At 35.6% G+C, this 13,503-nt stretch overlaps 1 protein-coding gene across 3 annotated transcripts in view; it reads left to right on the forward strand.

The window, feature by feature from the left end:
* PARD3B (par-3 family cell polarity regulator beta) overlaps positions 1 to 13,503 on the forward strand; it is a 1,223,953-nt gene that overhangs the window by 175,937 nt on the left and 1,034,513 nt on the right. For all 3 annotated transcript variants that reach the window (XM_012933501.2, XM_055122817.1, XM_055122818.1), the window contains exon 2: positions 1,830 to 1,931. In XM_012933501.2, the coding sequence (XP_012788955.2) occupies positions 1,830 to 1,931 (102 nt within the window). The remainder of the gene's footprint in view (positions 1 to 1,829; positions 1,932 to 13,503) is intronic.

A 13,503-nucleotide genomic window follows, 5' to 3' on the forward strand; every position in this document is an offset into this window, starting at 1 on the left:
TACCAGGAGGTTGACTCCATGGCTTCGAGGCTGGCCTCATGTTCCGGGGAAAGGTCAACTCAGAGAAGCGATCACCAACTACATTGTAGTCGAAGGCCATGTGGGGGAAGGGAGTTGCGGGCTGAATGAGGGCTAGAGACTGAGCACAGCGGCCACTCAACACCTTTATTGCAAACCACAACAGCTAATTAGAGAGAGAAAACAGAAGGGAATGCCTTGCCACAGTGGCAGGGTGGGGTGGGGGGGAGATGGGATTGGGGAGGGTGGGAGGGACACTGGGTTTACGGGTGGTGGAGAATGGGCACTGGTGAAGGGATGGGTTCCCAAACTTTGTATGAGGGAAGTATAAGCACAAAAGTGTATAAATCTGTAACTGTACCCTCACGGTGATTCTCTAATTAAAAATAAATAAAAAAATTAAAAAAATATTTTTAAATATTTTTAAATTAAATATTAAAAACATTAAATATTAAAAAAAAAGAGGTGTTTCAGAATTACAACTCTATTGACTATAGCTTGACTTTTATGGTAAATGCTTTACAGTGCTTTTTTTCCCCTTTCCCATTTACTGTTTAATGTTCTCATCTGATTGTTATACAGTTTACATCTATCTATCTATCTATCTATCTATCTATCTATCTATCTATCTATCTATCTGTTTATCATCTATTTTTTGGGAATAAATTGTACATAGTTAACTGAAATAGATAATTTAAACTGTCATTCTGGTTAGAGGCTATCTTGCCACATATACAATTAAACTAAAAATTATTTTCCTGAAGCCTATCTTAAAATCAATTTTTCAAGAATTGTACTTAGAAATTTTCAAATTTCTGCCCTGTTTCTGTGAGCCCTCCACCCTTTAGTTGTGAATAGAGTACCAGTAACCACCATACTGATGGAAATGGAAGTGGAAGGCCTCTTGTCTAGATATCATTTTAGATCTTAACACAGTAAATGAAGAGGATATTTTTTTAAAAGTGAACTTGGTGGTCTTCTGATTAAGTATTTGTGTTTGAAGTGTTAGTTTTTGCAATTACATAGTCACCTGCTTCTGCCTCCCCACCTCCCTACTGTTTTGAGATACCAGTTTGGCATCTACTATGCTGAATTTTACTGTATTCAGTTTCAGAAACTACCTTCCAGATATTCTTTCCCAATGTGCTCTTGGGGTTACACACATTGTAGATTATTAGAAGTTCCTTAACTGTGCTTCTGAAATAGCTCAGGCAGTTCATATATGTAGGATAGTTCATTTTCAAGAAAAAATGATGAAATACTAAACTATGAAATATATAAATAACAAATCACTCTGTACACCTCAAACTAATACAATGTTATATGTCATGTATAATTGTATTGTTAATAAAACTAGGGAGAAAATAATGACAAGATGTAGTTTAGTATAATGTAACTGAATTTTAAAACTCAAGTAATGCCCATAATAAAATAATAGAATGGGGAGCAATGAGAAATAGTAAATAAAAATTCTGGTAAAATTATATTCCTCAAAATGATATGCTAAAGCATTATGGGTTTTTGAAAAATCATATATTCTTTAATTTAGATAAAGATTAAATAACCAAACCACCAAAATCTTTCCAAAGAGATAAAATTTTGGGGGGTAGTGTTTTGAAAATTTTATTATGATTAGAGCCGTTTTAAATGTCTCAATTTGTTCTTTTACACTTAAGATGGATTTTTCCATTAAAATATTTTTACTACAAATTCTGTGCTTGACAGTATTGTTAATGGTTTCTAATGCGCAGAATGAATTTTTTGACTTTGAAAAGCTTGATTTAAAACTTTATTGGTCTATTTTACTGCAGGATCCTGGATACTGGGTGAAGATCCATCACTTAGAATACACAGATGGAGGTATCTTGGATCCAGATGATGTCTTGGCAGATGTCGTTGAAGACAAAGATAAGGTAGATGACTCTTAAAATTTTTCAGTTTTGTTTTCTTTTATAGAGTTGCATGTTTCCTGAAGATTCAGATCCTTAGCAAACTCATGTGTCATTTACTATTAAAAGATACCATCTGTCCAGATTTCACCTGGAGAGACCATAAATCAAAGATCTTCATCAGATGCTTGGAAAAACTTTGTCAGTGTTGGGGAATCTGTTTAAGGTGGCTTAATTAGCAGACACTCCATTCCCAAGAGTTTTGGATATGTCTCAGTACATAAGCACCTGGTCTTGGTACTGTTGGAGCTTTTGTTGTCATTGCTGGCTCTGCTGTATGTTCTTGGCGTCACTAAATTTTCACCTTTATGCCTGAGGTTTTAATGTGTTTCAAAGTAGAGAATAAAATGGGAAGAATAGCCTTATGAACTATGGTGAAAGTTTTTCTAAAAGTATCTAGAAAGCAACAGTCTTCAGTGCGCCTCTGTTCTCATTACCAAAGTTTACCAAAAAAAAAAAAAACTGTGTGACCATTTAAAAAATTTTGAACATTTTTTGCCCCATTCTTAAGAATGATTCCATTGAAAATATTTTGTTTTAATAGAATTTTTCTCCTAATGCTGTTTAAAAATATATAAAAGAAAACTATTCAATTGAAATGCACTGTTATTGCTATAGAAATATCATGTTTATTAATCATTTTATAGTAAACTTGAGCTCTATTACTGGTGACCATTATGTCTTCTCAAATTGAACGGCCTCTTTGCCTGAGAAAACACTGTTTCAAAGTTTTTTCTAGTCATACTTAGGACTCCTTATATAATTTATGTGTGTCAGTGTGGATTTTCTATATATTTTTTGGCCATCTCAGCAGTGTCGCATTTTATTCAGACTGGAATATCCATCTATTGATCTTAGTAAGGTCTACATTTTTACTTTATAATATGTTATTTTTTGACTATCCAAATTTACATTAGTCTTTGCAGACATTCTCTTTATATTTTTTTGGATGTCAAATTTGGTCAGGTTCGTGTCATAATTAGCCACTTAGTAGGAGACTTACCTTCCTAAGATTATATGCTTCCACCAGCTCTAACTGGCCAGGTTTTTGTTTCTTTTTTTATCATCCACATTAGTAATATTTTCTTTAATATGTTATTTAAAATTAGTTTTAAAAATAAAAAGAACCAAACCAACCTATTTTCCTGGAGAGATAGTACAGTGGGTAGGGTGTTTGACTTGCATATGGTCGACTTGGATTCAATCCCTGGCATCCTATATGGTCCCTCAAGCAAGGCCATAGTAATTCCTTAATGCAGAGCCTGTAGTAATCCCTGACCATTTCCAACTGTTGCACAAGAAACAAAAGAAAAAATCTACTAAATAAAAGAGTGAAAAATAAAGCTTTAATTTTTACAGCTGTTTCCTACCTAGGAACTTGATGCATGATCTTTGTTGACTGTTTTGTTTTATAATACAATAATTTATTATTTGCATTTTACAACTTTAAAAGATAGCTTTAATTTCTGTTTTATCCTCTTTTCCTTTGTGCTGTTCTTTTTAACAGTCTTCCATTGAAATATTGTAGATTTTAATTATTAAAAATGCCTTTCTGTCTCAATTTCACTGTTCATATTATTATAATAGAAAAAAGGTAAAATTAAGATGTGCCAGATGATGGGATGGGAAGTTTTACGATAGTTGGTATATATCTCTGGCATATACTGGACCATAGTTGTATTCCTGACACCACATAGTCTCCTGAACATGACCGGTCAGAGCCCTGGAGGGCCCTGATCATTACCAGGGTTTGGCTCTGGAGTCCCTTTGCACCAGGGTATCCTGGCTATCACGGGCACCATAAGGCCTGAGGAGCACTGAATCATTTTTTTTTAATTTTATTTATTTATTTTTACTGAATCACCAACCACCGTGAGATACAGTTACAAACTTCCATGATTGAGTTTCAGTCATACAATAATTGAACACCCATTCCTCTACCAGTCTGTATTTTCTACCAACAATGTTCCCAGTATCTCTCCCACCACCCCTTCCCCATCCTATCTCTGAGATAGGATCCCCATCCTATCTCTTCCTTATTATCTGTGTCTAATTTGGGGCATCATGGTTTGCAGTACAGTTACTAAGAGGCCGTCATGTTTGGTCCTTAGTCTCTTTCAGCACGCATCTCCCATCCCGAGTGATCCCTCCAACCATCATTGACTAAGTCGTCCATTCTCTATCCCAACTGCTTTTCTCCCCAGCACATACAGAGGCTTCCAAATCATGGAGCGATCCTTCTGGCCTTGTCTCTACTGTTCTTAGGTGTTAGTCTCATTTTTTTTAATGTTATTATTATGGTATTTTATATTCCACAAATAAGGAGCAACCCTTCTCTGGGTCTTTGCATTGAATTGGTGTTTGTTTGGCTGAAAATCATCAGTGGGGTCCCTGGGCCTCCTAAACACTGGGAGTCTTCTCATCCCTCTTGTAAAAAGAGGAACCTGAAGACTTTATGTCACTCTAACCTCATCCAAGATCTCATTATAGAAAAGATCTTTCCATGAATAGTAGCAGGGGTATCAGTCATCCTGTGGACTTTTCCTTTCAGAGGATTTTCCCCCCTAAACTAACCTGGCAGTCTTTAAACTGTAACCTAATTACCAGATACAGAAATGGTTTTAATGCATGTAGTCTCTTTATGCAGTAAATAAAACAATAAAAAGAACATGTCTGGTCTGAGAACTGTATCTGTTTTGTGAGGAGGCACAGTGCTAGTCAGTGGTGCTCAGGGATCACTTTTGGTGGTTTTTAAAGGCCTGTATTCAGTGTTAAGCTTCAAAACTAAGGGGTCTGCTGCATGTAAGGCAAGCACCTTAACCCAGATACTGTATCACTGTCATCACTGTCATCCCATTGCTCATCGATTTGCTTGAGTAGTCACCAGTAATGTCTCCATTGTGAGACTTGTTGTTACTGTTTTTGGCATATCAAATATGCCACAGGTCGAGTGCCAGGCTCTGCCATGTGGGCAAGATACTCTTGGTAGATTGCCGGGCTCTCCGAGAGGGGTGGAGGAATCGAACGAACCCAGGTAGGCCGTGTACAAGGCAAACGCCCTACCCACTGTGCTATTATTCCAACCCAACCCAAATACTATCTCTCATACTATAGCCATAGTATTATGTTTTTTGTTTTACCTCTGTTACTTCTTTTTTTTTTATTTTTTAAAGCAATGTCTTTATTCCTTATTTTTAAAAGACTTTTTTTTAAATACCGTGATTTACAAGTTCACAATAGAACCTTGTTTGTTTCAGGTATTCAACATCCCAACACCAGTCCCACTACCAGTTTGCCGTGACCTCCAACAATGTGCTTTGATTCCCACCCATTCTTCAAGCCTGTTTCCTTAGCAGGAACTAATTCACTTTATATTCCTTATCACAGCATATATATCGTAATGGTCTTGTTGAAGTCATAGCCTGAGGATTTACTGAGATGTTAGGTCTGAGTTGGGCCTTCTATGCTACTGTTTTCACTCATGGAGCTTAGTGGATTCCTACTCAATTATCTCATATAGTTTTTTGTTTGTTTGTTTGCTTCTCTTGGGCTGTTAAGTTTGGAGGTGTTGTGCAGCCGCATATGCAGCTGTCTGCTTCAAGGGGTTGGGAGCTGGAATGATCAACTGCAGGTGTCTGTCTGGCCTCTCTGAGATAAAGCCTCAATCTCACCTCTGTTATTTCTGTGGTCAACACAGTGCTTGATACATAAATAGAATCTCTTTGAGAGTTTTTTGCTTAGTTGTTTTAGTGTGCATTTCTGTTAAGGTTCCTTCACAGGGCAACCAAGTTTTAACTGCATAACACATTTTTTTGTCCTATATTTTATAAAAGTATTATTGGACAAGTTTTTGAGTTTTTCTTTATAATAACGAATATTTGTGTAAGATGTGCTAAGACATAGTAATTATCCAATTCTGACAGTCATTGTCAAAACCTTTCATTTGAATATATCAGTCTGATGATTCTAGTTATTTTGTTTAATTTTCTTAGTATAAATCTCTTAAGCATGGCAGAGCCTGGCAAGCTACCCGTGGCGTATTCAGTATGCCAAAAACAGTAACAACAAGTCTCACAATGGAAATGTTACTGGTGCCTGTCGAGCAAATCGATGAGCAACAGGATGACAGTGACAGTGACAGTGAAATGTCTTAAGAACCTACAGTATTACACTGTCTCTTCTCTGACTACCAAAATCTACTTGATTCACTCAATAGCAGCTACTTAATAATTAATTTAGTGCTAATGGTTGAAACTTATGCATTCCATTTTACTTTAGAGCAAAGCTTCCGACAGGAGCAACTAAGCAACCTCCAGTTTTAACATTTGATTCAAGCTATGGAAATGGATTACCATAGTGATTTCATAAATAATAACAGAGTTGAACTCTTGGACATAGAATGAATGAATGAATGAATGAATGAATGACCTTTTTAAGGTAGTATTGCTTGGTATCATTGTATATGTTTGAGAAGGGGTTTTATACCTCTTTGAATATAAGGTATCATACTATATCCTCTGTAGAGGTGGTGGTGAATTCCTCCACTGCTCTATGTTGGACCTTCTTTATGCTTGGTGCTCATATAGGAACCTCAGTTCTGTTAGGATTATCTTCTCATTGGTTTTGTCTGTTTCCTTTCTTTGTTTCTTAATATCTCACTTATGAGCAAGAGCATATCATATTTAACTTTATCTTCCTAACTTATTTAACTTAGGATAACAGTATCCAGCTTCATGCATGTTTCTACAAATGGCAAGATTTTCTTAGAGTTGAGAAATATCTAGTGACAATACATATCACATCACTTTTATTCATGCATTCCTTATTGAGTTGTTTTTATGTCTTTGCTATTATAAATAATTCTGTAATGAATATAGAAGTGTATACATTTTTTTTTCAAATTGGTGTTTTAATAGTATTTGGTTAGATCCCTAGGAGTTGAATTCCTAGATCATATGTTAAATCTGATTTTACTATCTTGAAAGTCCTTCATTATTTCCTAAGAATTGTTTTCATCTAAGGTACATTTTTCTTTTAAAAAGGAAAATAACCGGTTTATATTCCCTGAAAAATTGCAAAACTTTTCTTTTTTTCCACATGTTTCTAGTCGTTGTGACCTTTGCCATTCTCAAGGGGTAATATGATATCTCATTGTAGTTTTTAATTTCCCTCATAATAATGTTGAACATTTTTATGTGTCTATTGGCCCTCTGTCTTTCCTTGGAAATAGCTACTCATCTCATATACATTTTTGATGATGTTATTTGAAAGTATTTTAATACTTAAATAACTTCTTGTCAATGTATATTGTACAAATATAGTAAAATTTCTTTTTAGTCTAGCAATATTTTATTTTGTTGTAGGGAATTGTTTTAACTTCATGTAGTCCTAATAGTTTTTATTTTGTTTCAACTGCTATTGGTATAGAGTCACCAGAGGCACGGAAGAGGATCATGGAGTATTTTTCATGTTTTCTTCTGTGCATTTTATGATTTTAAATATTACATACAAATATCCAATCCATTTGACATTAATTGTTGTCTACAGTATGAGGTGGTGTAGTTTCATTCTTGGGTGCATATGATTATCCAGGTCTGAGCAGTATTTATTGAAAAGACCTAATTTTATTCAATAAATGCTTTTGGAACTTGGAATTTAAATTTTAGCATGCGTTTTTTTCCACCCTCTTATAATAAGTAAGGAAGTGTTGTGATGTTTGTACCTATAGTTTCTATTTATATAAATTAATAAGTCATAATTATGCATGAATTTTGTTCTTATACAGTTCCCACTGTTAATTACAAATAGGTAAATAATATACCTATGGAGTATAATAAAATTAATTCAGAATTAGTATATCATCCACCTATAGTTGCTCTTCACCTGCTGTTTGCATTGGATTCATTGTAGAGACTTGCTAGTTTTATCTCTTGCTTTCTCTTGCCATTCTCTTTTGTCAGCGCCCAGATTAGTTAATTGGGTATAGTTTAATTCCAAATAAATTCTATAGGTTACATTTAGAGTCTGTCTACTGCATAACAGTTTCATTGGAAAAATCTCTGTATTCCTATAAGTGGATATTTGAAAATAATGTATTGCAAGAAATAGCCGAAAAATAATGTATTGCAAGAAATAGCTAAAATATATTATTTTTCCTACAACTTCTATATTGCTGGCCATATTTACAAATAGTGTAGCTTGGCACATTAGTCCATAAATTGGTACTTGGATCCAGAGTCTTGTGTGAGGTTTGAGGCCCAGTACTTTCATGTGCCTTAAGGCTGTGCCTTAATTTCCATTTGATTACTGTTTGCCAGACACTTTGAAGTACCAGATAAAAGAGGGACTCTAATAGTAAATATCATTGTGTTCAATAGCATGAGACTAGATCTTCTGATATTGAGCCTGATTCTTCATAGTTTAGAGGAGTTAGCCAGAAATACATGACATAGTATCATTATTTTTTAATTTTGTTTTTCATAAAGTTGTTCACAAAAATTGATTACATTCAATATTTCAACAACAATCCCACAACCTTCCCACCACCATTATTTCGAAGTGTTCTACCACCACTCAAGCCTGCCACACAGACAGGTGCAAGTTAATAAATTTTATATTGCTTGTTATGAGTAGTATAAGATGTCTGTAAGGGTCTATCTCACAGTGATTCAACAAAAAAGCAAAAAATAAAAAAGTATCAGATATCTTTTGTGGCTTTTGCGGCTGTGCACTCCTGGGATTTTAAAAATTAATATGACGGAGTCTGGAGACATCTCTGCAGTGAGCTGCTCCGTTCTGAGATTTGTTTGAGTCTGTGGATCATGGCCATTAATGTACTTAAATGACACCAGAGGCAGTTCGTGGGTGTGACAGCCAGGGCCCTGGAGGGGTGGGGAGATGAGAAGGGATGGCCCAGTCCTGACCCCTTGAGGCCTGGCATTTTTAGTCACTGGTCCCACATACCTGGGCTTTCAGTGGTTTTATTTTTCGGTGTACTGGAGCGATAGCACAATGGGTAGGGCGTTTGCCTTGCACGAGGCCTACCTGGGTTCAATTCTTCTGCCTCTCTCAGAGAGCCCAGCAAGCTACCTAGAGTATCCCGCCTGCACTGCAGAGCCTGGCGAGCTACCCGTGGTGCATTTGATATGTCAAAAACAGTAACAAGTCTCAATGGAGATGTTACTGGTGTCCGCTCAAGCAAACTGATGAACAATGGGATGACAGTGCTACACTTGTCTTCAGAAAATAAAATAATGAACCTCAAAGATGTTTATATTCTAATTTACAAACTTTGTGAAGATGATAGTAATATAGATATGGTTTGGAAGTAACAAATCTCTCTTAAAATAGGGGTGATTTATTATATTATTTGGGTGGTCCCTGTGTCGCCCAAAGATCCTAATAATTTGAGGAATAATATAGTAGCCAGTGGTTGAGAGATTTTAGTTGATGAATCAACTAGGCTGTGTTGGCTTTGAAAACTGTGTCAAAATATGCAGGACATTTCTAGAAACGATAAAAACAAAGGAACATATTATCCCACAGAAGATTCTAGAAGCCATTCTCTCACCTAATTCTACCCCAATAAAACCTATTACATATTTTTTACTGCCATAACTAGATTTGTGTGATTTGAAGTCATTTTGTTTGCGATCATGTGTTTTAGCAGTCATAGATCACTAGTAGAGAAACTTTTATTTCAGTTTAAGCCTTTGAAATCATAATCATCTTCTCTTGTTAGCTTAGATGCTAAAGTGCTTCTAAGATCAGGTAGAGCAAGAAAACATTTCTTCTGATTAGTACTTTTCTGTATTTCTGGGTCACAAATTGATTCTCACAAAACTGTAAAATTTCCAGTTGATTCTCAATTCAGTGGATGAAACTTTACTTTTAAGATTTGAATGTAAGATTTCTGAGTAGATGTGGATTATTTTGTATTGTGTAAATATAATTTCTATGCCACAACCAAGTGTTGTAAAATTCTATTTTAAAAAAACTTTTAATTTATTTTTTTTAGAACCATAGCCCGTGGTGTTCAGGGCTTACTCCTGGCTATGTGCTCAGGGATCACCTCGAAAGGCTCAAGAGAATATATGTCATGCCAGGGACCAAACCTGGGTAGCCTGCATGCAAAACAAGAACTTTACCGGTTGCACTATTTATTCAGAGTCCTATGTAATATTAATTTTATCACTATATCATTGTCAAATGTAAAGACTCTAAGACAACTTTTATAAGTCACTGCAAAGTTTAATATTCACTCACTGATGTTTATAAATTGAGCTTAAGAAGAGTTGAATAAGTGAGCTTTTTAACTTTGTTGCTTTTGTAATAATTTGTTATATTTACCTTGATTTTGTTGTAAGAAAACAATATAACTCTGAAGTATGACAATGTATGCAATATAACTCTGAAGTATGACAATGTATCATTTCCATTATGTGAGTTGTATTACTGATATGGTTCATTATACAAAAGAGTACAATATGTGTAATATATACAGGGATTGTCTCTCAGCTTTGACTTTTATTTTGTTCCTTTTTTTTTTCTGGGAGATGCCAGTTATTGTCTTAAACTCCACTAATGTAGATCGGCCTACTAAAAACTGTATACATGATGCTTTGATATTAGTGTCAGTTTACCTCTATATTCTTGTTTGTGGGTGGAGGTTGTGAGCATGCCTGCAGTGCTCAAGGGTTACTCCCAATTCTTTGCTCAGGAAAATACTCCTGGCAGTTCTTAAGGAACCATATGCAGTGCTGGGGATCAAACAGTGTGAAGCAAGCGCCTTACACCCTATAATATCTCTTATGAGTAAACTTTATATTCGTGTGTGTGGGGGCGTGTATGCATGCACACTATTAATTTTTTTTAATTTAGGAAGGTCATACTTGTAATACATTCTTCCTTTCATTTAAATTGAGGAGCAATAGTTTTAATATTATTGCTTTATGCATGTAATGCTACTGAACCACATTCACCAACACAGTGCTAGGAATCTCCACCACTGTTCCTAGGATCCTATGTGTCTTCCACTTCTCACAGCCTCAATTCTCAATTCTCTTGGAATTATCTCTGAGTCCATTTCCATGACACCCTCTATTCCCATACTTTGTTGGTTTAGACTCTGAATATGAGTTTGATCATCTAGCGTTTCTTTTTCCTCCTGGTTTATTTCACTTTCAACTATTTATTTGCTATAATTTCCATGCCCTTAGGCAACTTTCTCCATCTCTGTTAGTCTCCTCAATTTCCTCTTTGTAAAGTGGGTGTCATAATAATTCATATCATAGGTGATTAGTGTAGGAATATTATATGTGAAAATGTATAAAAGCATAAGTTCCAAATGATATATAATTTACAGAGAGAGTTAATATTGTTAGCATAGTTTCAGTGTGAATTTTTTATAAGCCCGTTTTGCTTTAACAATGAAAAGTTTTGTATTTCAGTATTTGATCAGTAAAGAAACTTTTATTGTATGACATAACTGTTTTTAAAAACTTATTAAATTTGTTTAAAATTTACTACCTTTAGGGGGTCATAGAGATGACTCAAAACTGTGGACCACACACCTTACATGCTTATGGTGCCATGAGTTTGAGCCCCAGCACTGTGTGCCGCTGAGTCTCCAGATGTAGCTTTCAGCCCCCCTGGGCTGTGTAGGAAGAGCCCCTCCCCCTCCGCCGCCCCACACAGACAAACCTCCCTCACCCCTCCGGTGATTAATTTTGATAGTTCTAGAGAAAAACTTTATTATCATGACCAAACATTAGGTTCCTATACTGAAAATTCCAGTATGTTGAACTTTAATAGAAGAATCCTTTTATCAGAATGTAGTGTGTAATTTAAGAAGTAATCGGGTGTTAATGTGGTTTGGAAATGGAGACTGCATGCACTTGGAATGAACTAGTGACCTCAGAACCAGAAGCTCTGTCCCTAGCTTCAGATTGCTTTCTGAGCACGCTCTGATGCCCTCTAGTGGAGTCCAGGGCTACCGCGAAACCAGCCTACAGGCTCTCCTCTGAATGCAATCCTGCTTTGCATGTGATTGTCCCATATTTTTTAGACTGTCACAAATTTGTAATGATTTCATATAAATCATTACAAATATGATTTGTATATTAAGTATAAATCATACTTATAATTCAGACTTACTCATGGATAGCAAAACCTGGGGCTATTTATTTTTTAAATTTTAGTCAGCGACTGTCATTTCCTCTTAGTCATTAACCATGCGGATACTTACCTATGCTTTGAATGTTAGAAGGACTAAAACAAGGATTTGCATTAATAAAATTCATTACTGTTATTTTTGGACTGTGAAGAGTATTTCATCTCTCTGTTTACTGACAGAGAAGTAAGGATTTGTCCTGTGGTAGGAAACCTTTGTTTTGTTTTTGTTTTGGGGTCACATTGGATAATACTCAGAGGTTCTTCCTGGCTCTGCACTCATGAAATACTTCTAGCGGTGCTTGGGGGACCATATGAAATGCGGGGATCAAACCAGGTCTGCCGGTTGCCAGACAAGTACTAGTTCTTAAGCCCTAATGGACTTAGTTTTCAATTTTTCATTTTTTGTTTGTTTGTTTGGGGACCACATCAGCAAGACTGACTCCTGGTCAGGCATCATTTCTATTGGGGCTCAGGGGACATTATCAGGTGCTGGAATTGAATTCAGGTTGGTGATATGCAAGGCAAATGCCTTATTAGCTGTGCTATCACTCCGCTTTAAGCCTTTTCAATGTGTAGTTGGACAATTTATGAAATATTTACAATTTCACTGAGGATAAAAGATGCTAACCAAATTTAATTTTTTTATTTGTTTTCTTGGGCCACACAAGGTGGTTCTCAGAACTTAATATTGATTTTCTTCTCACAGATCATTCCTGGCAGGGCCCAGCATTATGGGATGCTGGAGATAAAACCCAGGTATTTGGGGTTACTATTACTATTTTTAACCTCACAAATCAGGATAAGCTATTTTTGGTATATTTTTTTGTTGAAGTTTTATTTTGGTTTATAGCTTTTAAAATTTTGGAAACCATATGAAGGAAAGTATGGAAAAGTTTTGAGAAGTGTGAAGTTCCTAAAAAACAAAAAAGAAACACCTTTTCTCAAGAAATCTTATCTCAAACATTGAATACACTTTGCTTATAGTATTGCCAGGTTTTAGAACCTTATAGCCAGGATGAGTACCAGCAACCATGTAACTTAACTGTATCAGTTGCAAGAAGCAAGTATCTGAAACAATAAGTGCATTTCCAGTTTATTACTTAACTGGGATCATTTGATCTTTGCATTTCTTCCAAAGATCCCTACAGGTTGTACAGATCAAACTCTAAGTTTATCCTCTCCAAGGTTTTTTTTTTTCCTTCATGGAATTTACTTATGCCTGTAAATTCTGTAGCTTATTTTTTTTTTAGTCTTTGCACCTTGAACTTGCAGCCATTTGAAAAAAATAATTTAATAAATCTAATTTAACCTGACCTTTTTTTTTCCCTTTCTGGGTCGCACCCTGCGATGCACAGGGGTTACT

This window comes from Sorex araneus, chromosome X (genome assembly GCF_027595985.1).
Source record: "Sorex araneus isolate mSorAra2 chromosome X, mSorAra2.pri, whole genome shotgun sequence".
Classification (NCBI taxonomy): Eukaryota; Metazoa; Chordata; class Mammalia; order Eulipotyphla; family Soricidae; genus Sorex; species Sorex araneus.